The sequence below is a fragment of the Oncorhynchus mykiss genome, chromosome 18 (genome assembly GCF_057628025.1).
Source record: "Oncorhynchus mykiss isolate SJ-2025 chromosome 18, ASM5762802v1, whole genome shotgun sequence".
Lineage (NCBI taxonomy): Eukaryota > Metazoa > Chordata > Actinopteri > Salmoniformes > Salmonidae > Oncorhynchus > Oncorhynchus mykiss.
Genome location: NC_143039.1, coordinates 27,334,638 through 27,361,541, shown reverse-complemented (window position 1 = coordinate 27,361,541; position 26,904 = coordinate 27,334,638). Strand labels below are relative to the sequence as shown.

At 44.8% G+C, this 26,904-nt stretch overlaps 1 protein-coding gene across 2 annotated transcripts in view; it reads left to right on the top strand.

Moving 5' to 3' along the window:
- Window positions 1–26,812, top strand: part of LOC110495768 (radixin) — a 32,225-nt gene extending 5,413 nt beyond the window's left edge. Inside the window, exons 3-15 of one of the 2 annotated variants that reach the window (XM_021571183.3) lie at window positions 16,694–16,777; window positions 17,888–17,983; window positions 18,612–18,734; window positions 19,658–19,809; window positions 19,938–20,021; window positions 20,178–20,324; window positions 20,958–21,054; window positions 21,274–21,437; window positions 21,848–21,978; window positions 22,382–22,399; window positions 22,759–23,012; window positions 23,158–23,394; window positions 23,533–26,812. In XM_021571183.3, coding sequence (XP_021426858.2) covers window positions 16,694–16,777; window positions 17,888–17,983; window positions 18,612–18,734; window positions 19,658–19,809; window positions 19,938–20,021; window positions 20,178–20,324; window positions 20,958–21,054; window positions 21,274–21,437; window positions 21,848–21,978; window positions 22,382–22,399; window positions 22,759–23,012; window positions 23,158–23,394; window positions 23,533–23,697 — 1,752 coding nt within the window. In that variant the 3' untranslated portion in view covers window positions 23,698–26,812. The remainder of the gene's footprint in view (window positions 1–16,693; window positions 16,778–17,887; window positions 17,984–18,611; window positions 18,735–19,657; window positions 19,810–19,937; window positions 20,022–20,177; window positions 20,325–20,957; window positions 21,055–21,273; window positions 21,438–21,847; window positions 21,979–22,381; window positions 22,400–22,758; window positions 23,013–23,157; window positions 23,395–23,532) is intronic. The other variant, XM_021571184.3, reaches the window with a different exon arrangement.
- Window positions 26,813–26,904: the final 92 nt, after the last annotated feature.

Sequence of the window (26,904 nt, the reverse complement as noted above, 5' to 3'; positions counted from 1 at the left end):
TCTGTAGGGGAGAGAGCGTTTTGGAAGCCCTGGTAGGGGAACTGTTCTTGCCTGAGACTGAAGTTAAGGAGGGCTGGTTTAGGCTCTTGTCAAATGATTAAGATGGCAGTTGGCTATACACGCTCCTCTCTCCTTGTGGATATATTGGGAATCTGGGGTGGTGGGGGAATGGCAGTGGAGAGAGGCGCAGACATGTACTGATGATGTCGTCATCCTCTGACTCTGTCTCCTGAGTCATCAGTGCACCGTCCCAGCACAGCGCATAACAGGAACAGGCCAGGCATCCTTTTCTATAAGGACAATGTCACTGTCAAAAGCACTAGAAAATAGTATGTCTCCCAGAGTTTGTCAGCCACCCAGGGGCTACTCAAAGGCTCTTAAAAACTACCATTAATCCTTAGCCTACAATTCCCATGCCCCCACGGCAATCTAATTAACATACAGTGCATTTGGAAAGTATTCAGCCTCCTTGACCTTTTTGACATTTTCTTACATTATAGCATTATTCTAAAAAACATTCTCATCATTCTACACATAATACCCCACAATGACAGTGAAAACAGGTTTCTCAATGTTATCAAATGTATTAAAATAAAAACAAAAGTAATTTACATAAGTATTCAGATTCTTTGCTATGACTTGAAATTGAAGTAGTTCATCCTGTTTCAATTGATCCTTCAGATGTTTCTACAACTTGATTGGAGTCCACCTGTGGAAAATTCAATTGATTGGACATGATTTGGAAAGGCACACACCTGTCTATATAAGGTCCCACATTTGGAGGTGCATGTCAGCAAAAACCAAGCCGTGGAGTCGAAGGAATTGTTCGTAAATCTCCGAGACAGGATTGTGTCGAGGCACAGATCTGGGGACGGGTACCAAAACATTTCTGCAGCATTGCAGGTCCCCAAGGCCTCATTGTTAAATGGAAGAAGTTTGGAACCACCAAGTCTTTCTAGAGCTGGCCCCCCTGCCAAACTGAGCAATTGGGGGAGAAGGGCCTTGGTCAGGGAGGTGACCAAGAACCAGATGGTCACTCTGACAGAGCTCCAGAGATCCTCTGTGGAGATGGGAGAACCTTCCAGAAGGTCAACCAGCTCTGCAGCACTCCGCCAATCAGGCCTTTTATGGTAGTGGCCAGACAGAAGCCACTCCTCAGTAAAAGGCACATGACAGCCCACTTGGAGTTTGCCAAAAGGCACCTAAAGGACCCTGATCATGAGAAACAATATTCTCTGGTCTGATGAAACCAAGATTGAAATCTTTGGCCTGAATGCCAAGTGTCACATCTGGAGGAAACCTGGCACCATTCCTATGCTGAAACGGGGTGGCAGAGGCATGCTGTGGGGATGTTTTTCAGAGGCAGGGACTGGGAGACCAGTCAGGATCGCGGGGAAGATGAATGGAGCAAAGTACAGAGATCCTTGATGAAAACCTTCTCCAGAGCAGGGGTGGGGTGAAGGTGGGGGTTCACCTTCCAACAGTACAACAACCCTAAGCACACAGCCAAGACAACGCAGGAGTTTTTTCCGTTCAAGTCTATGAATGTCCTTGAGTGGCCCAGGCAGAGCCCAGACTTGAAAATAGCTGTGCAGCTACGCTCCCCATCCAACCTGACAGAGCTTGTATTTTTTTGGATACCTTAAGGGGTCTTAAAATGCCAAATCAAATATCTAAATAATTATTGGTTTGACCATCTTAAAACAATTCCATATGTTAGCTTAGAACCCTTCCCCCAGCTTAGAAGGGTCTTAGACTCTGGGTTAACCCAGCTACAATTCATGATGGGGTCAGTTAACCTGTTTTTAAAATTGCTCTGAGGATGGAACATTTTAATATGTTCAAAATGGCTTTGGGAAGTCAAATGGCTCATAACTCATAATGGCAGACTGCTAGGTAGAGCTGAGAGGCCACGTGCTTGTTTTGTACCCCAGGCCAGGCCTGTGTTTTGCTGTGCTGGTAGCCTACCTCTGGGGTAGTGGTAACAGTGTGAGGTCAGGGGGGTTGGGGTAGCCTATACTGAATAACCTGCATTATTCATTGGACATAAGAACTGCCACACTCTGACCCCCCCCCCCCCCCCCCCCTTCCCGTGAGCTCGGCGGGGGTGTGTTTGACCCAAAAGACCCCACAGGAAGGGGCCCCTGCAGGGACGTGCCTGTTTAAAAAAAATAAAAAAAACTTGTTTGCTGCAGAAGGGGTTGAGTGTGAATTGGGCCCATATAAATGGGCTGTGTCAACATCCTGTGGAAGAAGGGTAAGGGTCGAAGTAGGGTGAGGGGCTGTAAGTGGGGGATGGCTAGCTTTGTTTTCCTGCTCTATTTCTGTCTGCTAGTGAAAGCTCTGCAAGGCCATAGTGAGCTCTGAGGGCCTTGGTGAGCTCTGCCATATCACATAGATAAACCAACAACACCAAGTTGGAGAAGCATCCATTATCCTCACTCCTGCCTGTCGAAGTCCAAACAAACTGACTGGACCCTAGTTAACGTTCTAGCCTGCCCAGCACTGCACAGTCCAGGGCTGTGTTCAGTACAAAAATGTCATGTTTAATTTAACTGAAACAGTGCTGTACCGAACAACCAGTTGAAAAACCGGGAGGGGTTGGATTGTGCGTTCAAAATCCACCGCTGCCCTTTTTAAATATCACTCATTGCTTCAAGCCACACCCACCGAACGGTGCAAACGTATCTGTCCAAGTACATACCAGAACGTTTTGGAAAAATGTGTTGTTCATTACAAACCGTTCCACAACGTAGCAAACGTTCAAGCGAACTGAACACACCCCTGTTCTATGAGTCTGAGTGGAGTGCCTCCTGATCCTGAGTACATGTGTAGGTGGGGGTCCTCCCCTCTCTCCCCAGTAGGGGGGTTAATCAGCCGGACAGACAGCTGCTCAGTGCCCAGCGGGCCAGATTAGCAACTCCTCTCTGACTAAAGGAGAGCAGTCCTGTGTGTGTGTGTGTGTACGCTTGTGCGAGGCCTCTCGGCAAAGCCTTTGTAAACAGCTTATGGACAAACAGCTGCACATTTACTGAGGGGGTTGTCTGAGAGAAGACTCATCCTCTAAACAACATGGAGAGATACCATGACGAGCAACAGGATAAAGATTCTGACTGAAAAGTGGCTCAACTAACTTCTCTAGAACTCTCTCTCATACACACACACAAACTGTGTGGTCCAATAGGCCTTCCCTTTATCACCACTCTATTCATGCATGGCCTCTGTGGCATTCGGCTGTCCACATTTAGCTCTGCCCTACTGGCTCAGTCACATGGATGGTGGGAAACATGACCGCTAGAGGCAAAAGACGGATCCCTTTGACCATGTCCCTCACACCCACACACACCTGATCACACTCCCAATTGACATATATGAGTCCTCCTTAGATTCTTGTGCCGTTTTCTTCTAGGCCAGAATCAGAACCGGTGCTATCGCCAAGAGAAAGTGCTGCTGTACTTTTTTTATTTTTATAGGTTGAAATCCACCAGTTGTATCACATTGATGCTTTATGTACTGTATTTGGGGTGTCATGAGTAACTGGGGCTTGGTTCAGTGGTGTTTTCAGAGGACATGATTAGCTGTGTGGGTGCTGTAGCACGTCTCTCCTCCCCCTTCCTTCTGTCCACACACGGGACAGCCAGGGATTATGGAGAGCCGTCTGTCTGCCTGGCTATAGCTAGACTACTCTCTTGTCCTTCACACTCCGTGGGCTAGTTGTGTTTTTGGCTCAGATACATATATGCAGGCATACACACACGCAAGCGCTCGCCACACACACACATACAGAGATACAGACAGGCACACAGACAGGCAGACGCGCACACACACCGGGTGAAGTCTAACAAAGGTCAGCACTTTCACAGCTGATTGCTGTTGGCAGGCAGCCCCCACACAAACACCAGGAAAGGGACATGCAAGACTTCTGTCGGAAACACAAGTTAAGCACTTGACTCCCCATAACAGCTTTGTCACTCTGATACCCAACAAGGCGTCCGTTTGTCCTGCCGACACTGCATGTTGCTACTTCATTATGTAACGAGACAAAGGCATGGTCTGTCTGAGTCAGTTTATCACTGTTGATTAGTTCTTTAGGAAAGACTTGTTACTTTTAACCCTTTAACGAGTACGATCATGTATTTGTGATCATTGTTGAGTGGTGCCTGCAGCGTATGATCACAAATGTGTTTGAAACAGTAGCAACAAATTTCACCTTTTTATTGTAAAAGATAAATGCGAACTTCCATCATCCAAACAGCACGGAACACATCCACAGCTAACCTCATTCCATAAACCATGACAAAAAAACGAAACAAAAGTTAGGTCGCTAACAGCTAGACATTTTTACAATGTACCACAAGGGATAAATGTAATATTGTTTAGAGAAGAGACGCGTGTCAGCTAAACCAAGTTCATATTTTTCAGGTAATAAGCGCAGCCATCTTTGACTTTGTTTATTTGCGTCTTATAGTGAACGGCATTCTGGGATTGGGGAGTTTCCGGCGCATCAAAGAAACAAAAACATGGCCGCCATCAAAGAATTTAGCTTCTGTTAGTTTAGCTACTTTTCAGCATATTACAAATTATTGATGTACTTGTTAGTGTATACAAGAACCAGAGCACATGACTTGACAAGTCGTTTACCGTTTTTGACAAATCACAAAGCAAGTAAAATGTTTTCACCTCACAGATCATCACACCAAATACAAGCCTAGTGCCAAGACTAACCGTAGCACGAAAGCTAAACAGGGATTAAACCATTTTAGGGGGGTTTCAAGTCCATGGGGGGTAGAAATGGGTAAAGGTATCATGGGGGGATATGATGCAGGAAATATTACTATGATGGGGGAGTTATCAATAAATGGGGGGCAAACACAGAAGTTTATACACAAAATAAAACCCCTGGAAAAGTGGGTCTGAGCTGGCAACCCTGAGGTACCAAAGTTACAATCGGAGTGTTCAAAACAACTGGGAAATCTGACTTCAGTACGTTCAAGACAAGTGGGAACTCTGGGGGGGAGCTCTGACTGAGGGAAATTGTTTTTGCACTGTCATCCAACTTGGAATTTCAACTTGGGAACTCGTTCCTCTTTCTAGAGCTCTGACTTTCTGACCTGAAGATCATTGACGTCATGATTTTATCTAGTATTTGTCAGAGTTCACAGTTGTCTTGAAAGCCCCATAAATCAGTCGAGTGAACTATCCCTTGTTATAACGTCTTTGGTCTGACAGATGCTTACATGACAACCAGAATGCATTGTATGACGTCAAGAAACATGGCGCCACAGATAGCCGGCAAATAGCTTAGCATTAGCTCATCATAATCAGTGCAGCATTCAAAGTAATTTACACACATGTCCATTACAATCTCTGCAATAATTCAGAAAGCAAGATTTGCCACCAGTACTTGAAAACCTGAATAAAACAGTAAATACATTAGGATCCATACATGCATATGGTGTGCTACAGCAGAAAGGACAACACGATATACAGAAAATAGAAACTTACTTTGATAGGAACGCACACATCTCTAAAGTCCAATTTGTAAGGAAAACAAACATGAAAGCAATGCGGGTGCTGTGGGAAAACGTTGTGTAAGACCTGTTCGGACTAGATGTGCAATGTCTTCATACTTGATCTGGGGAAGTGCTTGGGCTCTCGTTGAAGAGTTTGTTCGACTCAGTGAAGCCTCAAACATAAATTGTCTGCAACAGCGAAATGGGCTGCTACTTATGTGAATTAACGAGGAGGTGGAAAAACTTGTTAGAATATCATTTGAAATTAAGCTGAAACATTAAGCTGAAACATCTTAAAAGTAATTAGCAGGCAGCTTGCCTTGGTTTGAGGGCAGCGTATGTAACTGTCCTGTTGTGTAACAATCACAACAATCAATTTTGTAACAGTGAGAGCATTCTGACATCACGCACGTGAATAAACTCACGCAGGGGCGACGGTTTGAGATTTTCCTCCACCTCTAAATTTTGCTCGCCTGAAGTAGAGTATATTGTGATAAATTGCAGGCCACACTACTTGCCTAGAGTTTTAAGCTATACTTTTCGTGGCTGTTTATTTACCACCACAGACAGAAGCTGGCACAATGACCGCACTCAGTCAGCTGTATAATGAAATAAGCAAACAGGAAACCACACACTGAGGCGGCGCTCCTAGTGGCCAATGCAGGGAAACTTTTTAAATCAGTTCTACCAAATTTCTATCAACATGTTAAATGTGCAACATGCTAAAAAAATTCTAGATCACCTGTACTCCACACACAAAGCTCTCCCTCGCCCTCCATTTGGTACATCCGAAAACAACTCTATCCTCCTGATTCCAGCTTACAAGCAAAAATTAAAGCAGGAAGCACCAGTGACTTGGTCTATAACAAAGTGGTCAGATGAAGCAGATGCTAAACTACAGGACTGTTTTGCTATCACAGACTGGAAAATGTTCCGGGATTCTTCCGATGGCAATAAGGAATACACCACATCAGTCACTGGCTTTATCAGTAAGTGCATTGAGGACGTCGTCTCCAGTGACTGTACTTACATACCCCAACCAGAAGCCATGGATTACAGGCATTCGCACTGAGCTAAAGGGTAGAGCTTCCGCTTTCAAGGTGCTGGACTTTAACCCGGAAGCTTACAAGAAATCCTGCTATGCCCTGCGATGAACCATCAAACAGGCAAAGCGTCAATACAGGGCTAAGATTGAATTGTACTATACAGGCTTGCAAACTATTACAGACTATAAAGGGAAGCACAGCCGCGAGCTGCCCAATGACAAGAGCCTACCAGACGAGCTAAATCACTTCTATGCTCGCTTCGAGGCAAGCAACACTGAGGCATGCATGAGAGCATCAGATGTTCTGATGACTGTGTAATCACGCTCTCCGTAGCCGACGTGAGTAAGACCTTTAAACAGGTCAACATACACAAAGCTGCGGGGCCGGACAGATTACCAGGACATGTGCTCCGGACGTGCTGACCAACTGGCAGGTGTCTTCACTGACATTTTAAACATGTCCGAGTCTGTAATACCAACATGTTTCAAGCAGACCACCATAGTCCCTGTGCCCAAGAACACAAAGGCAACCTGCCTAAATGACTACAGACCCGTAGCACTCACATCCGTAGCCATGAAGTGCTTTGAAGGCTGGTAATGGCTCAAATCAACACCATTATCCCAGAAGCCTAGAAAACACCTCCCTCTGCAACTGAATCCTGGACTTCCTGACGGGCCGCCCCCAGGTGGTGGGATGGGTAGCAACACATCTGCCACGCTGATCCTCATCACTGGAGCTCCCCAGGGGTGCATGCTCAGTCCCCTCCTGTACTCCCTGTTCACACACGACTGCATGGCCAGGCACGACTCCAACACCATCATTAAGTTGCAGACGACACAACAGTGTCAACAGCCTGATCACCGACAACGACGAGACAGCCTATAGGGAGGAGGGCAGAGACCTGGCCGGGTGGTACCAGAATAACAACCTATCCCTCAACGTAACCAAGACCAAGGAGATGATTGTGGACTACAGGAAAAGGAGGGCCGAGCATGCCCCTATTCTTAACGATGGGGCTGTAGTGGAGCAGGTTGAGAGCTTCAAGTTCCTTGGTGTCCACATCAACAACAAACTAGAATGGTACAAACACACCAAGACAGTTGTGAAGAGGGCACGGCAAAGCCTATTCCCCTTCAGGAAGCTAAAAAGATTTGGCATGGGTCCTGAGATCCTCAAAAGGTTCTACAGCTGCAACATCGAGAGCATGGTTGCATCATTGCCTGGTACGGAAATTGCTTGGCCCCCGACCTCGAGGCACGACAGAGGCACGACATTGGGCGTACTGCCCAATACATCACTGGGGCTAAGCTGCCTGCCATCCAGGACCTCTACACCAGGTGGTGTCAGAGGAAGGCCCTAAAAATTGTCAAAGACCCCAGCCACCCCAGTCATAGACTGTTCTCTCTACTACCGCATGGCAAGCGGTAGCGGAGTGCCAAGTCTAGGACAAAAAGGCTTCTCAACAGTTTTTACCCCCATGCCATAAGACTCCTGAACAGGTAATCAAATGGCTACCTGGACTATTTGCGTTGTCCCCCCCCCCCCCCAACCCCTCTTACGATGCTGCCACTCTCTGTTTATCATATATGCATAGTCACTTTAACTATACATTCATGTACATACTACCTCAATTGGCCCGACCAACCAGTGCTCCCACACATTGGCTAACCGGGCTATCTGCATTGTGTCCCGCCACCCACCAACCCCTCTTTTACGCTACTGCTACTCTCTGTTCATCATATATGCATAGTCACGTTAACCATATTTACATGTACATACTACCTCAATCAGCATGACTAACCGGTGTCTGTATGTAGCCTCGCTACTTTTATAGCCTCACTACTGTTATTTTTCACTGTTTTATTTCTTTACTTACCTATTGTTCACCTAATACCTTTTTTGCACTATTGGTTAGAGCCTGTAAGTAAGCGTTTCACTGGAAGGTCTGCTCCTGTTCTGTTCGGCGCACGTGAGAAATAAACCTTGAATTGATATTTTGAAAAGGTTAGGAAAGACTTGTTACTTAACGGGGGCCTTGTGGTGGTTGTTTGGTTTATTGGTGTACATAATCTCTTCTAATCACATCCTCTGACTGACAGCTAATTGAGGGAGGGGACCTGACTGGAGTTCCTTAGAGGAAACACCTCAAGTAACCTTAACCCAGGAGGTCACCCACCATGAGAGGAAGTTGAACTTGCTAGTACTTTTATAGTTTGCTTAGGACAGGCATTAAAGCAGGGATTTGGATATCTAAATGTATTTTATGCTCGCTTCGATGAATATAACACTGTCTTGCATGAATGCCCCTGTTTTTCCGGATGACTGTGTGATCTCACTCTGAGGCCGATGTGAGCAAATCGTTTCAACAGGTTAACAATCAGACTGAATACCAGGGCGTGTTCTCAAAGCATGCGCAGACCAGCTGGCAAGTGTTTTCGTGGACATTTTCAATCTCTCCTTGTCCCAACATGTTTTAAGCTGATCACCATTGTCCCTGTTCCCAAGATCTCCAAGGTAACCTGCCTAAATGATTATTGCACTTAGAGCAACTATGTGAGAATGCTGTTTTATAGACTACATCTCAGCGTTCAACACCATAGTCCCCTCCAAGCTCAACACCAAGCTAGGGACACGGGAACTGAACACCTCCCTCTGCAACTGGATCCTGGACTTCCTGGCAGGTTGGCCCCAGGTGGTGAGGGTAGGTAACAACACCAACGCTGTGCTGACCCTCAACACGGGATAGGCTAACGACACCGGTGGTAGGACTGATCACCGACGGTGATGAGACAGCCTATAGGGAGGAGGTCAGAGACTTAGCACTGTGGTGCCAGGACAACAACCTCTCCCTCAATGTCATTGAGACTAAGGAGCTGATCGTGGACTAAGTGGAAGCGTTTGTTGCTGAACTGGTATTAAAGGCCCTAACGTGTGTCAAGAAAACATTACTAGGCTACCTGCCGGCCCTGATATCAGCATGACACAACAGGAACTGGGATTCGTCGGACCAGTCAAAGGTTTACAAGTCCTCAATTTTCCAGTGTTGGTGAGCGCATGCCCACTTGAGCTACTTTTTTTTCTTAGCTGATGGTAGTGGAACCTGGTGTAGTCATCTGCTGCAATAGCTCATCTGTGAGAAGGATCAACGAGTTGTGCGTTCCGAGATGCCGTTCTGCACACCATTGTTGTACTGCACCGTTATTTGCCTGGTTGTGGCCTGCCTGTTAGCGTGCACAATTCTTGCCATTCTCCTTCAACCTCATCAATAAGATGTTTTCGCCCACAGGAATGCCACTTACTGGATACAATTGTTTTTGTTGCGCCATTCTCGGTAAACCCTAGACACTGTTGTGCATGAAAAGCCCAGGAGGGCAGCCGTTTCTGAGATACTGTATCTGGAGCGCCTGGTGCTGATCATGCCACGCTCAAAGTCACTTAGGTCACATTTTGCCCATTCTAATGTTCAATCAAACAGTAACTGGATGCATGTCTGCCTGCTTTATATAGCAAGCCACAGCAAAGTGACTCGATCCATTTTTGTGAACGAGGGGTATACTTAATAAACTGAGTGTACACCGCACACACATACCGACACGACCACATAGTGAAGTATGTTGCTATGAAAATCAAGCATGTACAGTGACTTCGGAAAGTATTAATTTTCCCACATTTTGTTACAGCCTTATTCTAAAATAAAATGTAAAACAATCTTTAGCAATCTACACACAATACCCCATAATGACAGTGAAAACAGGTTTTTAGAAATTTTTGCAAATGTATAAAAAACACATACTTTATTTACATAAGTATTCAGACCCTTTGCTATAAGACTCAAAATTGAGCTCAGGTGCATCCTGTTTCCAATGATTACCCTTGATGATTCTACAACTTGATTGGAGTCCACCTGTGGTAAATTAAATTGATTTACATGACTTGGAAAGGCACACGCCTGTCTATATAAGGTCCCACAATTGACAGGGCATATCAGAGCAAGAACCAAGTCATGAGGTCGAAGGAATTGTCCGTAGAGCTCCGAGCCAGGATTGTGTCTAGGCACAGATCTGCAGCATTGAAGGTCCCCAATAACACAGTGGCCTCCATCATTCTTAAATGGAAGAAGTTTGGAGCCACCAACACTCTTCCTAGAGCTGACTGCCTGGCCAAACTGAGCAATCGGGGTAGAAGGGCCTTGGTCAGGGTAGTGACCAAGAACCTGATGGTCACTCTGACAGCGCTCTAGTGTTCCTATGTGGAGATGGGAGAACCTTCCAGAAGGATAACCATCCCTGCAGCACTTCACCAATCAGGCCTTTGGCCACTCTACCATAGACGGAAGCCACTCCTCAGTAAAAGGCACATGACAGCCCGCTTTGAGTTTGCTAAAAGGCACCTAAAGACTCTAAGACCATGAGAAACAAGATTCTCTGGTCTGATGATTCAGGCCAAAGATTGAACTCTTCGGCCTGAATGCCAAACGTCACGCCTGGAGGAAACCTGGCACCATCCCTTCGGTGAAGCATGGTGGTGGCAGCATCATGCTGTGGGGAAGTTTTTCAGCGGCATGGACTGGGAGACTAGTCAGGATCGATGGCAAAGATGAATCGAAGAAAGTACAGAGAGATCCTTGATGAAAACCTGCTCCAGAACACTCAGGACCTCAGACTGGGGTGAAGGTTCACCTTCCAACAGGACAACGACACTAAGCACACAGCCAAGACAACGCAGGAGTGACTTCGGGACAAGTCTCTGAATGTCCTTGTGTGTCTCAACAGAGTCTGGACTTGAACCTGATCTAACGTCTGGAGACACCTGAAAATAGCTCTGCAGCAGCGCTTCCCGTCCAACCCGATAGAGCTTAAGAGAATCTGCAGATTAGAATGGGAGAGAGTCCCCAAATACAGGTGTGGCAAGCTTGTAGAGTCATACCCAAGGAGATGCTGTAATCGGTGCTTCTACAAAGTACTGCGTAAAGGGTCTGAATACTTATGTAAATGGGATTTTTCAGTTTCTTTTTAATTACGTTATCAAACATTTCCTAACATTTTTGCTTTGTCGTTTTAGGGTATTTTGTGTAGATTGATGGCGGGGGACACAATTGAATCAATTTTAGAATAAGGCTGTAACGTAACGAAATGTGTAAAAAGTCCAGAGTTCTAAATACTTTCTGAAGGCACTGTACATACACTTTTACACTCATCATTTGCCTTTCTTCATTTTACTTGTATTATTATCAATCCTCATACGTAGTCACTTTACTGTATCTACCTCAAATACTGTTATCTGCCTCATATCTCGTACTTCTGCACATTGAGCTGGTACTGGTACTCTCTGTATATAGCTCCACATTGATCTGGTACTCTCTGTATATACAGTGGGGCAAAAAAGTATTTAGTCAGACACCAATTGTGCAAGTTCTCCCACTTAAAAAGATGAGGCCTGTAATTTTCATCATAGGTACACTTCAACCATGACAGACAAAATGAGGGGAAAAAAATCCAGAAAATCACATTGTAGGATTTCTTTATGAATTTATTTGCAAATTATGGTGGAAAATAAGTATTTGGTCAATAACAAAAGTTTATCTCAATACTTTGTTATATACCCTTTGTTGGTAATGACGGAGGTCAAATGTTTTCTGTAAGTCTTCACAAGGTTTTCACACACTGTTGCTGGTATTTTGGCCCATTCCTCCATGTAGATCTCCTCTAGAGCAGTGATGTTTTGGGGCTGTTGCTAGGCAACACAGACTTTCAACTCCCTCCAAAGATTTTCTATGAGGTTGAGATCTGGAGACTGGCTAGGCCACTCCAAGACCTTGAAATGCTTCTTACGAAGCCACTCCTTCGTTGCCCGGGCGGTGTGTTTGGGATCATTGTCATACTGAAAGACCCAGCTCTCTGCAGGTCATTCACTAGGTCCCCCCGTGTGGTTCTGGGATTTTTGCTCACCGTTCTTGTGATCATTTTGACCCCACTGGGTGAGATCTTGCGTGGAGCCCCAGATCAAGGGAGATTATCAGTGGTCTTGAATGTCTTCCATTTCCTAATAATTGCTCCCACTGTTGATTTCTTCAAACCAAGCTGCTTACATATTGCAGATTCAGTCTTCCCAGCCTGGTGCAGGTCTACAATTTTGTTTCTGGTGTCCTTTGACAGCTCTTTGGTCTTGGCCATAGTGGACTGTTTGAGGTTGTGGACAGGTGTCTTTTATACTGATAAGTTCAAACAGGTGCCATTAATACAGGTAATGAGTGGAGGACAGAGGAGCCTCTTAAAGAAGTTGTTACAGGTCTGTGAGAGCCAGAAATATTGCTTGTTTGTAGGTGACCAAATACTTATTTTCCACCATAATTTGCAAATAAATTCCTTAGAAATCCTACAATGTGATTTTCTGGAGAATTTCTTTTTCTCATTTTGTCTGTCATAGTTGAAGTGTACCTATGATGAAAATTACAGGCCTCTAATATTTTTAAGTGGGAGAACTTGCACAATTGGTGGATGACTAAATACTTATTTGCCCCACTGTATATACAGAGAGTACCAGATCAGAGATGGTTCTCTCTGGATATATAGCTCCATATTGAGCTGGTTCTCTCTGGATATATAGCTCCACATTGAGCTGGTTCTCTCTGGATATATAGCTCCACATTGAGCTGGTCCTCTCTGGATATATACAGTGCATTGCGAAAGTATACAAACTAACTTGTTGGAAAGGTGGCATCCTATGATGGTGCCATGTTGAAAGTCACCTGAGCTCTTCAATAAGGGCAGTAGAATAACAGTTTTTATCTATGGAGATTTGCACGGATCTGTGCTTGATTATATATACCTGTCAGCAACTGGTGTGGCTGAAATGGACAAATCCACTAATTTGAAAGTTTGTCCAGATACTTTGTGTGTGTGTGTGTGTGTGATATATATATATATGCAGTGCCTTGCGAAAGTATTCGGCCCCCTTGAACTTTGCGACCTTTTGCCACATTTCAGGCTTCAAACATAAAGATATAAAACTGTATTTTTTTGTGAAGAATCAACAAGTGGGACACAATCATGAAGTGGAACGACATTTATTGGATATTTCAAACTTTTTTAACAAATCAAAAACTGAAAAATTGGGCGTGCAAAATTATTCAGCCCCCTTAAGTTAATACTTTGTAGCGCCACCTTTTGCTGCGATTACAGCTGTAAGTCGCTTGGGGTATGTCTATCAGTTTTGCACATCGAGAGACTGAAACTTTTTCCCATTCCTCCTTGCAAAACAGCTCGAGCTCAGTGAGGTTGGATGGAGAGCATTTGTGAACAACAGTTTTCAGTTCTTTCCACAGATTCTCGATTGGATTCAGGTCTGGACTTTGACTTGGCCATTCTAACACCTGGATATGTTTATTTTTGAACCATTCCATTGTAGATTTTGCTTTATGTTTTGGATCATTGTCTTGTTGGAAGACAAATCTCCGTCCCAGTCTCAGGTCTTTTGCAGACTCCATCAGGTTTTCTTCCAGAATGGTCCTGTATTTGGCTCCATCCATCTTCCCATCAATTTTAACCATCTTCCCTGTCCCTGCTGAAGAAAAGCAGGCCCAAACCATGATGCTGCCACCACCATGTTTGACAGTGGGGATGGTGTGTTCAGGGTGATGAGCTGTGTTGCTTTTACGCCAAACATAACGTTTTGCATTGTTGCCAAAAAGTTGAATTTCGGTTTCATCTGACCAGAGCACCTTCTTCCACATGTTTGGTGTGTCTCCCAGGTGGCTTGTGGCAAACTTTAAACAACACTTTTTATGGATATCTTTAAGAAATGGCTTTCTTCTTGCCACTCTTCCATAAAGGCCAGATTTGTGCAATATACGACTGATTGTTGTCCTATGGACAGAGTCTCCCACCTCAGCTGTAGATCTCTGCAGTTCATCCAGAGTGATCATGGGCCTCTTGGCTGCATCTCTGATCAGTCTTCTCCTTGTATGAGCTGAATGTTTAGAGGGACGGCCAGGTCTTGGTAGATTTGCAGTGGTCTGATACTCCTTCCATTTCAATATTATTGCTTGCACAGTGCTCCTTGGGATGTTTAAAGCTTGGGAAATCTTTTTGTATCCAAATCCGGCTTTAAACTTCTTCACAACAGTATCTCGGACCTGCCTGGTGTGTTCCTTGTTCTTCATGATGCTCTCTGCGCTTTTAACGGACCTCTGAGACTATCGCAGTGCAGGTGCATTTATACGGAGACTTGATTAGACACAGGTGGATTGTATTTATCATCATTAGTCATTTAGGTCAACATTGGATCATTCAGAGATCCTCACTGAACTTCTGGAGAGAGTTTGCTGCACTGAAAGTAAAGGGTCTGAATAATTTTGCACGCCCAATTTGTCAGTTTGTGATTTGTTAAAAAAGTTTGAAATATCCAATAAATGTCGTTCCACTTCATGATTGTGTCCCACTTGTTGTTGATTCTTCACAAAAAAATACAGTTTTATATCTTTATGTTTGAAGCCTGAAATGTGGCAAAAGGTCGCAAAGTTCAAGGGGGCCAAATACTTTCGCAATGCACTGTAGCTCCACATTGAGCTGGTTCTCTCTGGATATATAGCTCCACATTGAGCTGGTTCTCTCTGGATATATAGCTCCACATTGAGCTGGTTCTCTCTGGATATATAGCTCCACATTGAGCTGGTTCTCTCTGGATACATAGCTCCACATTGAGCTGGTTCTCTCTGGACGTATAGCTAGCTCCACATTGAGCTGGTTCTCTCTGGATACATAGCTCCACATTGAGCTGGTTCTCTCTGGACGTATAGCTAGCTCCACATTGAGATGGTTCTCTCTGGAATATATAGCTCCATTCTTGTGTATTTTATTCTTGTTACTTTTTTAGTGGTATTCTTTTTAAACTCTGCAGCATTGAAGGGCTTGTAAGCAACCATTTCAAGGTAAAACATACACCAGTTGTATTTGCCGCATGTAACAAATACAATTTGACTTGATTTGTCTGCCCAATATACATCTGTTAGCATGTTTGGTAGATAGGAAGACGTTTATCATAGTTCTAGCTCTAGTCTACTTGCCTTTTCCCGTGCTTTACTAGGATGCAGGTGGAGAGGGGCCGCGTGTGCTTTCATAGGAGAATGCTGAATAGTTAGTGGGGCAGAGCGAGCGTACAGGAGGTTTCATGGCTAATTAATGCTAGCGAGACAGAGGCAGATGCACAATCTCTACAGTGTGATTAATGTGAGAGTCACAGTACTGTGCTGGATATTGAAAAGTTTTCTGGATAATTAATGACGTGTGTGTGTGTGTTTGTGTGCACAGCACTGTGTGTTAGGGTAAATGGGGATAGAGAATGTGCGTGTAGTATTCCTGTCCTGAGGTTTCATGGGTAAGAAGAATGGAGAGAGAGCAAGGGAAGCTGCTTTTCTCAGTGGGCGACTAAGGTACTGTAACTACACAGTAATGTAGTAACGCTATATGGATTGGAGTGCATCTGGCCACCACTCTGCATCATCTTTCTCTCTTGCCAGGGTGCTGCATCTCTCTTTCTCTCTCTGTATCTCACTGTGTATCTAATTTATTTTCCCCTGTCTCTCCAGTGAGGTGTGTGTCAGTCACTGAGGATGCCCTCGCGGTCAGGCCTGTTCTGTCAGCTGTGTGTCAGGTCTGGTGCCAGGCCAGACTAGTGCAGCTCAAACAGCAACAGCCAATGGCTGGCCTCGCTCCTCTGCGCCGCCTCACAGGGAGGAGGAGGCGGCCGTAGGAAGGGGAGCAGTCACTCAGTGCTGAGAGGGCAAAAAGACACACACACACTTTTGCATACACAGGCACTGCTATAGCCCATGCACACACACACAGACAACGCTCCTTCAGTTCTCTGTCTTGCTGGAAGGCCTTTTGTTGCTCCCTTGAAGAGGATTCAGTCTAATGCACTAAAACTGAAATGTAGTTTGTTCATTTCCACCAAAATGGCTGACTCACTGCCATTTTAAATGTGTTAAAGCTGCGTCTGACACTTCCTGAAACGCTGACCATGGCACACAGTGGTGATGGTTTCGCGTGAAAAGTTGACAGCCTGCAGTACAGCAACACAGTGAATGGAAATGTACATGCAAACTGGCAAATAACATGCAAACTTGTTTTGTAGATTAATGTGCGGGTGACCACCATGGATGCAGAGCTGGAGTTTGCCATTCAGCCCAACACCACTGGCAAACAGCTCTTTGACCAGGTAAGCAAGGACCAGGACTCGATACAAACTGAGAATTCACATAACTTAACCTAATAGAACTATAGTATGAAACATCATCTCATGTAAGATCAAGTGGGTGCTTTACCTTGTTCCTGGATGAGGTTCATTTCTCCCTTTTGTTGCTATTATCATGGAAGATCAGTCTTTTGATATACACTGTCCTGATTGACCTGTAGTCAGTTACTGTTGTCATAGTACCAGTACTGTTCTCCTGTCATGATGGAGCAGCATTACTGACAGCATTGCTGTAGTTTCACAGCTTTGAGGGTGCATTGGAGGTCATTGAAAGACAGACTGTTTTCGGGATCTTTATTGTTGGCTAGATCTTTTCTGCAACTTCTCAGCCTGACACTGGAGGAGGATGATGTAATGTCCAATCCTCATTTCTATCCCTGTTGAGGTTCCTATGTGCCTGTACAGCTACTCTGTAACACATGTTAGCGATATCGCCTTGACCACAAACAGTACCAGAGCATTTTCTCACAAACAGAAGCTGGAGAGTACGTAGGAGGGCTGAAGAACTGTAATGAATGAGGCCATTGACATGTGCAGGCAGGTGGCGACTGTCCTGGACTGTGTGTCCAGCTGTCTTCTCACACTTCACAGTGTGTGTTTGTATTCCCAGTACACACACAGTCCATTTCCAGGGATTCATCAGGAGTTATGGACGTCCGCCTCATTGCCCTCCTCTGCAGTAACAGGCGGAGTGAATCTAAGTAGCTTGTTGCTTCGTGTCAACTGGCTGACCTATTAGTCACCCTCCCAGAGTTTTTAACGGTGAGCCCGAGGCCCATTATGGAGAAGCTATGCCACAGTGGGCTCATCGCTGCCGAGGAGCCTCCAGTCAAGCGGAGGCTAAAACACCCCTCTCAATCTCTATTAAACCCGCATTGCAGTATTTATTTACACAGTAGCATGCGAGTCTAACTTCCATGCTAGTCGCACACAATCTGATAACTTTTGTCATGAAACAAATGGTTGCTAGCATGTTGCGTTCTATGACTTTTCACATGAGAAATGTATGACTTTCTCAGTAATCCCACCCTCCCAACTGTTTAATGGTGGAGTATTGTCTGATGTTGTTAACAGGTGGTGAAGACGGTGGGGCTTCGAGAGGTCTGGTTCTTCGGACTGCAGTACGTGGACAGCAAGGGTTACAGCACGTGGCTGAAGCTTAATAAAAAAGTGAGTTCTCTCTCTCTCTCTGTTTCCAGAGCGGCTGCCAGCAGTCAGTTTGAGCTGGTTATTAGGCTGTCGTCAGGGGGCGTCAGATGTGTACTTTCACAGGCTTCCTGTGAAGACCCTCCGACCCCCAAAAAACTGCTCTGAAGTGCTGTAAAAGACAGCGCGAGAGAGAGTGTGTCAGTGTGTGTGTTGTTGGAACTTGTTCAGTAGTCGTAGAGCAGTGTGGTTCTGTCAGGGTGATCTACAGCAGGATTTATTTTAACAGCTGTCTCCAGTGGAAAGTGTTCTGATTCTAGGCCCCGGAGTCTGGGACGTAAGCGGCTGTAAAGAGGGTCCAATCCTATCACTAAATTAGGACAAGATTAGATAACAGAAGTTTGTTCATACCTTTATGGCTTCATAACCAACGTCTATGATTTACCTTCATAGCCCAGATTATAAAGATTAGATTGTAAAGCTTCTGGATCAAAGATGGATGCTTACTTATTAGCCAGCCACGTTTTTGTTTGTCAGTGCAGATAAAGGAGAGGAAACAAGGCGATAGAAGGCACTTCAGACTACTGAGACTTGTCTACCTCCTTGTGGTCTTGTTGTCTGTACAGGGCTTTAAAGGTGTTGTCCTCTCTAGGTGACAGCCCAGGATGTAAAGAAGGAGAACCCTCTGCAGTTTAAGTTCCGGGCCAAGTTCTTCCCCGAGGACGTGTCTGAGGAGCTGATCCAGGAGATCACACAGAGACTCTTCTTCCTGCAGGTAACTGACACCAGTTGTGTTCTAATACTCATATTAACCACACTATTTGTGAGGTAAATTGAGAATGTAGTATGCTTATTGGTCATAGTATGGATATATTTAGTATGCCCAAAGTTCCCAGGATGTTGTAGTACATTAGCCAAAATACGAAGTATACAAACAGTGGACACTATTTCTGCGCTTTTAGGGCCCATAATGCAATTCTTCAGAAAATGGGCGCGGCTTCACAGCATTTTCAAAATTGGCGTGAAATATGCCGAAGTCCGGCGAGAGCAGATACAAATTCATTGCTTTAACTAATTATGACAAATGTAATGAAGTAATTCATTTTTCAAATAAGTTACTGACAATTTGTTAGGTACGCTAGCCTTATAGCATATCATTAAAGCAGTTGCTTGTATGTACTGGTATGTTAGGTAGATAGCTAACGTTAATTGGCTACTAATACATCGAACTTGCCAGGATTTTAACTAACTACCCAATGTTTATTGACTTGATTATTCACGGTATGCTAAGTGTATAGTCGTTGTGCATTTTCAATGGACATTGTTAATTAAGTCTAGCTAGTAATTAATAACAATCAAGCAAGAAGTTGCAAAGCCACAGCATCAACTTCCGGTGGACCGGCGAAGCACTAGTACACTCAACTGAATAGGATACCGTTTGTTTACAGTGTGCTAAAATGAACGAATAGTATGGGTATTCGAACACAGCTTCTGTCAAAACACACTGATGAGTTCTAAGTCATCAGGATTCTAAGTCTTGACGGTCAAGAACAGACATACTCGCACTATGTTTACTCGTAGTGTCTTAATGCCAAATCCTTCCTAAATTCAATGCTCAGTGGGTGAGGTGAGGTCACATGACCTCTACTTTATTTTTCTCTTTCTGTTTTCCACTCTCCTTTTGGCTTCTCTGACCAGGTGAAGGAGGCCATTTTGAACGATGAGAACTACTGTCCCCCAGAGACTGCCGTGCTGCTGGCATCCTACTCTGTCCAGGCCAAGTACGCCGACTACAACAAAGACAGCCACAAGCCTGGCTACCTCACCAATGACAGACTGCTGCCACAGAGGTGAGTGGCCACTGGCCAGAAGCAGGGATGTCCCGGAGTCATGCACCATCCACATACTGACAAAGAATCCTGGAATGTTTTTTTAAATTGTTATTAAAATTTCCTCTGGAATGTTCTATGTTGTGTAGAGTCCTGGAGCAGCACAAGCTCACCAAGGAGCAGTGGGAGGACCGGATTCAGACCTGGCATGAGGAGCACCGAGGCATGCTCAGGTCTGTGTGGATTTCCTTCTCTTTCTCTCTGTTAGTTTATGAGGGTTATTGGGAGAAGTGTTTTTGTCTCGTAGAGGATGCATTTTTCTGAATGGTTCCCCCACAACGAAGACAGTTCAATGTCAGAAACGTAACGCTGACGTGTGTTTCCCCCAGAGAGGACACAATGATGGAGTACCTGAAGATAGCTCAGGACCTGGAGATGTACGGAGTCAACTACTTTGAGATCAAGAACAAGAAGGGGACAGAGCTGTGGCTGGGAGTGGACGCCCTGGGACTCAACATCTACGAACACGAAGACAAGTCAGTCTCACTACTACAGCTGTATCAACTATGTCTGGCCTATTGGAAATCTACTGTTAAACTACGTACTGTAATGATAAGCAGATGTTTAATCAGATTTCGCCTAGTTGTTCTACTTTACAAACTGGTTTGAGAGTGTTGGGGTGACTGAAAGATGTCCAAGAAGGAAAGAAAGGGAAGGATGAGTAAATGTTATTTTTAGCAGTAGAGGAGAGGGGGGTTTGGGGAAGAGAGTAAGTGGGGTCTGTTACTCTTCCCGTCTTCCTCCCATTCGTGGGTGGGACACGACTGACACAGCTTTGAAATGGTTTCCTGTCCTGCCACTCAGACCCATTCCCTTTCTTTCCCAACACTGACCGCAGATCAGCTGGTAGACAATAATTCAGTGCCCATCTCTTGAGTAGAGACTTGCATTGGCAGGACTGGAATTTGATCACAGATCAGTATAATATACAGCAATCGACATGGATTTGGACGTCTCTAGCATATCATCGCCATCTGCTGGCATCTTTTATAGCACAATATTTTACACCCCAAAATAAAACTTAATTTTGAGTATTGAAAACTGTCTGTGTGCATCAATGACCAAATATCAACACCCCCCCCCCCCCCCCCCCCCCCCCCCCCCTCCAGACTGACACCAAAGATCGGCTTCCCTTGGAGCGAGATCCGAAACATCTCCTTCAACGACAAGAAGTTTGTCATCAAACCCATCGACAAGAAAGCTCCAGTAAGTCTCCCTTTTGTCTGATTTTTTTTTCTTTCCTATACGATCCCAAAACAACAAGATGTGGAGGCACAGATCCCTTTTCCAGAACACTTTAATAAGTAGTAGTGAATTATACTCTAAAGAGTTAATCATATTCTCTGTTGTCAAACATAGTAATCTCATGGTCTACCTAGCCATCCTAACGGTTTCCCCTGAACCCGGTCTCCTGTGTCCCTGTAGGACTTTGTGTTCTACGCGCCGCGGTTGCGGATCAACAAGCGGATCCTGGCTCTGTGTATGGGGAACCACGAGCTGTACATGAGGAGGAGGAAGCCTGACACCATCGAGGTGCAACAGATGAAGGCCCAGGCCAGAGAGGAGAAACACCACAAACAGCAGGAGAGGTACAGGAGGAGCACACACACACACACACACACACACACAATCTTACGCAAGAACACGCACTTTACTTTCATAGTCATGGCTATATGTTGACAGAGATGAAAGCCTATGTAAAGATAGATTTGTGTTGTATAGTTGTACCTTTCTAACAAACAACCATATCACCTTTTCAGAATATTTTATAAAGTCAATATGAATCATCCAGAATGTTGATATTACATGCAGACGTTGGCAATGTATCGTACATGATGTCCTGCTATGTCAGTTTGATACTTTGGATATTACAGTACACTTTAATAAGATACAAAATCACCATTGATGTGACGATGAAAAACACACCCATATAGTGCTTCGTTGCAAGGGTTCATTTCCTAGCAGTTAGATGATATATCCCTTCATCAATTCCTGTCAGAGCCCAGCTGGAGAACGAGAAGAAGAAACGAGAGCACGCAGAGAAAGAGAAGGAGAGAATAGAGCGAGAGAAGGATGAACTGATGGAGAGACTGAGACTGATCGAGGACCAGACGATGAGGGCCCAGAAAGGTATCAGTCTGCCTCTTCCCACAGCGCCCCTGACCTTCAACCCACTAAAGTTCCTCCTATCTCTGTACTAGTGAAGACACGTTATAAGGCCAGATTAATTCAGCCTTCATGCAAATAAGAGCCTTCTGCTCCTCTTATTTGCCATAGGGAATTAGATATTTACTTTGTGTTTAAAATCTTTATTGACCCAGGGCAATATCAGGTGCAAATGTTGCACTGTTGCAAATGCTACGTAAACCTGTCTTCACCTGGAGTGTTTTCGTGGTGTTGATATGATGTGGGCTCAACATGGGACTGTTGGTTGGTCAATGTCAGTCCGTATGCCACTGGGACCTGACCCTAACCTTCTAGACTGGTCCTCACTGCACCACGGTACTAAACTCTCATCTCTTACTTCTTATAGGACTGTTCTCAGCACCAGGTAAACATTAAGTCCACTCAGAAACACTTCTTTAAACCCTCTCCCTCCTGACCCTTCCACATGACCTTATAGACTTGGGTGGTGTGTTGAAAGAGACATCCATGTTGTGCTCTTTTTGTTCCGTACTGTTTTTACTGTTGTGTGGGTCCTCTCTCACTTTTTATAGCCATTTCCTGTCTTATTATATAATTTTTCCTTTGTTCTTAAAGTTGATCACATTTGTGAGATCATGGCTGACTGAGCCTCTCATTGGTCACATTGTAAAAATTGTGGGTGCTGCTGGACATGGTTTGAGGAAGAAGAAAATATATATTTTTTTGATGTCTAACGGACTTTGTGTATTTTGTTCATGGTCACAGAGTTGGAGGAGCAGACACGTAGGGCCCTGGAGCTGGAGCAGGAGAGGAAGAGAGCCAGGGAGGAGGCGGAGAGGCTGGAGAGGGAGAGACAGGCAGCGGAGGAGGCCAAGGCGGAGCTGGCCAGGCAGGCCGCTGACCAGATGAAGAACCAGGAACAACTGGCCGCTGAGCTGGGCGAGTTCACTGCCAAAATAGCCCTGCTGGAGGAAGCCAAGAGAAAAAAGGATGAGGAGGCCACTGAATGGCAGCAGAAGGTAACTACCTCTCTACATTCTGTGTCCTGGTTACAATATAGACTCTATAGAATCAGTCTGTTGTATACAGTAGGTTGTACTGAAATTGTTCCTGAATAAGTCCCATAACTCCCCTCTTCTCCTCCCTGTCTCACCTTCTCCCCAGGCCATCTCAGCCCAGGACGACCTGGAGAAGACCAAGGAGGAGCTGAAGACGGTGATGACGATCTCGTCGACGCCAGCGGGCGGCTCCACTGAGAGCGAGCACGAGGAGCAGGACGAGAACCACGCAGAGGACGCCGCCGAGCTCTCCCTGGAGGGCGTGAGCGCCCTGGACCTGCGCAGCGAGGAGGAGCGCGTCACTGAGGCCCAGAAGAACGAGCGCCTCAAGAAACAGCTGCAGGTCAGCCCCCTCTGACCTCTAACCTTTAACACCACAAGACCTGATGACCTCCCCTTAAAGGGCTTTGTTTAGTTGCTGGATGGCGTTAACTGGCATTGAGAGGTTTCGATCATCTCTCTCTACTCTCTCTTCCCCCAGGTGTTGAGCTCAGAGCTGGCTGAAGCCATAGACGATACCATGAAGACCCAGAATGACATGCTTCACGCGGAGAACGTGAAGGCCGGGAGAGACAAGTACAAGACCCTACGTCAGATCCGCCTGGGCAACACCAAGCAGCGCATCGACGAGTTTGAGTCCATGTGATCTGGTCTGGGTTCCCCCATCCGTCCATTGGCGACTCGCTTTTCGTCAAAGCAACAGGCGCTGTCCCTCCTACACTCCCCCCTTTTCCCCGTACCCATAACCGCAAAGGTTCCAGAGGGCACGGCCGCCACCGCCTCAAACTTTGCCAAAGCTCTGCCCGCATCTCCATCAGGAATCGCCCAATCGGGCGCAAGCAACGCTTTGCACCGTTCTGAACATGCTATTCTCCTTATATTGCAAAGAATACGCCTGTGCTTTGCTTTCAAATATCTAATACGGAGACACAACAAAAACCAAAATGGCGAAGATTGGATTTTTAAGCGAACAAGGCCATCGGAAGCTTTTTTTGTTGTTTTTGCCGGTAAGTTAGTATGCAATGCTTTAGTGTTACTGACTGTCTTCAGTTGAACGTATTGATGTTGTCTGGTACTTTCAAAACCGTTTTTGTTCTGATCTATGATTCTGACACGTTTTATTGAAACCCTGTTTCTTAAGTTCTCTGTGCTCATTGGTCCGAGGCTGGTAGAGAGGCTTGTGTTAGTTATGGGATCGATCCATTCAGTTATGTTGTGAACAATTTCAAAACATCAATTGTTTTAACAAATGAGCCTATGGGTAACAGGGTTGACGTGTTATGCCCGACCCACTCTGTCTCCTACCACAAAATGGCCAAAAAGAGTAGAACCAGCTCACCTGCTTTTACACTATCATTTGACTATTAGATGTTCAATTTTTCTTTTGGAGAAAAATATATTTAGAAAGGAATCTTTTCAACATATTAAAGTGAGAGTTCAGTTGTCGTAACAGGGTTGACCTTTAAAATGAGAGACCAGGTTTTTTTTTTTTTGTAAACTTAAAATGAATCACTAATCACATGAAATAAAGTCTTCAGAAATGTCTTCGTCAAAGCAACAAAATAACTATTGCTGAACAATGATGGTGAAAGCCTGGGGAAATGTTGATGTTAAGTGGGTTAAAGTCTTCCTGGAAGTCGGAGGCACGGAGAGGAATGCTGACTTTTGCCACTTTAGTAAGTCTTTATTCATATAACAATCTGATTTATTGAATTTACCTATTAAAGGGCACTTCATTGAAAAGAACAGTCTTTTTAAAATTCTATATTGATGCACCATTTCGTCTTAAAATATCAAAGGGATGCGAAAAGGAAGTGGCTTTGGAACGGCCCTACTATCTAGACTGAGCATCAGTGCAAAGCCACTACACCAGTCTTGAGGAGAGGTGCGAGTCTTGATGAATAAGTTGTAGAATATAGCGAGATTTGATTTGGTGCTCAAGGATACATAATGTAGTAAAGCACATTTGGTCGGAGATAAGCTGATCGTATGATGAAGATAAGCTAATTGGTTAGGCGTGTGCCCGTAGGTAGGAAGACAGTGAAAGCTGTTAGTTTAGCTCCTGTGAGCTGACTCCTAGTGTTTCATGTCCAGTCACCATAGATGGTTTTTACTGTCTACCAGCTCACAAAGGCCCAGGAAAGATGGACAGAGATGCTTAAGTGCCGTGAGAGTGCCAGTATGTCTGTCTCTGCATCGTAGTAACTTTTGAAGAGGTATACCATGGTCTTTCTGGCTGGAGAGCACATGAAAACGTCAGTCCTTGTCGGAGAAGAGATCTCTACCTCAATACTGTAACCACAGTGACTGACCCAATCAAACACTCAGTCTCAATCCCCTCCCACAGATTCTGAGTTATGACTGTGGCTTGGCTAGTTCAGACTAGGAGGCGATGTTGCTTTATTGGTTAACATTTCAACCAAAATAAGAATGCTATTTTTATGCCAGATGTACTTTCAAGCGGTGACTCATTCAAGTGTCACTAGTGGAGACAATTGATCAAAAAATGTTTTACACGGTGGCCTCTTTGATACATCTACCTTTTTGTTTTGTGTTACTAAAGTTTCTCTGAACTACACCTAAATTATCCAGAAGATCAAAGGTCAAGCAATCCAGCACCGAGGACACGGCTGTGAGTCTGTATTTTCTGTAGTGGACAGTTCTGATACTGTGCAGTAGTGAGGTTGAGGACATCAGTGACCCAGGCTGTGTAGACATGGTGTCTGTGTCCTGTGGTAGTGGAGCTGGTTTGACTGGTTATTGTTAAGAGCTGTTTGGACACGGGACCTGCATCTGTCTGCTGACAGCCAACTGGGGCCAGAATAGGACAGTCATGTTTCTTCTCAGCTGCTGGACAGATCTGCTCACCGTTCTCTCTGCCACAGCTGTCAGCAGGATGGATGGAAACCCAATGGCAGAGTGCCACCAATTTAGGACTGTGAAGAGACAGACGGGTGCAGATGTCAGAGGTGAATGTGCCCCCCTATCTATTTGCTGTCATTAGAGGGACCCAACCTCTTGCCCCCTTTTTTTCAGACCTTGATCTTTTCTCACACAACCTTTTTACTCGATCCAACTCAAATGAACTCCAGTTTTTTGGATAAATGTTACTGATGCGTTTTGAATGAACCAGAGTGTTCAGTTTTTATTTGCAATCAGATGATGTGATTATTTGTTATGCTACACTAGATAGCTGGTTTAAGTTGAGATCTTTAAAGCCAGAATTTTAATAAAATAAAGCACTTGTTTGGATCCGGAGGACACTGAAGGGGCTTGACCCACACCTGCCTTTAAGTTAACCCAGTGAGTGTCCAAATATAGGGGTTGTATTTGCCATAGCAGGTGAAAAAAAAACTGTGCTTCCAACTGTTATTTTTTGTAATGTGTTCCATGATCAAACTATCTACCAGCATGCATCAGTAGCTCACTGGAGGTGAAAAGAGAACTACTCTACATGCCACCATCCCCCATATTGTTGAGTTGTGCTTTTCCCATTGGCTGAGCCTGTTAGCCTGCTTGTTTGACCTCCAATGAGAACCGTGTCAGTGATGCCTCTTTTGGAAACAGCGGTCATGTTTGCTGTTCAGTTTTTCCTTACGTTTATTAAACTAGTGTTTCTGTAAGATGGACACAGATGGACCTCAGTCCATTGGTTTCACAATAAAAGTTAAAAATGACTTTTGTTTTTGTTTACCAATCATTTAAACAAACTATATTTTATCTCTGACACCAGTAAAAGATATGTTTAAGTGATTTTGAATGTGTCAGTCCTTCTTTAGACATTAACCTCAAACAACACTGTTCATTCATGGTTTAATTAATGCAGGGCAGACAATTCCATCTTGATGCTTAG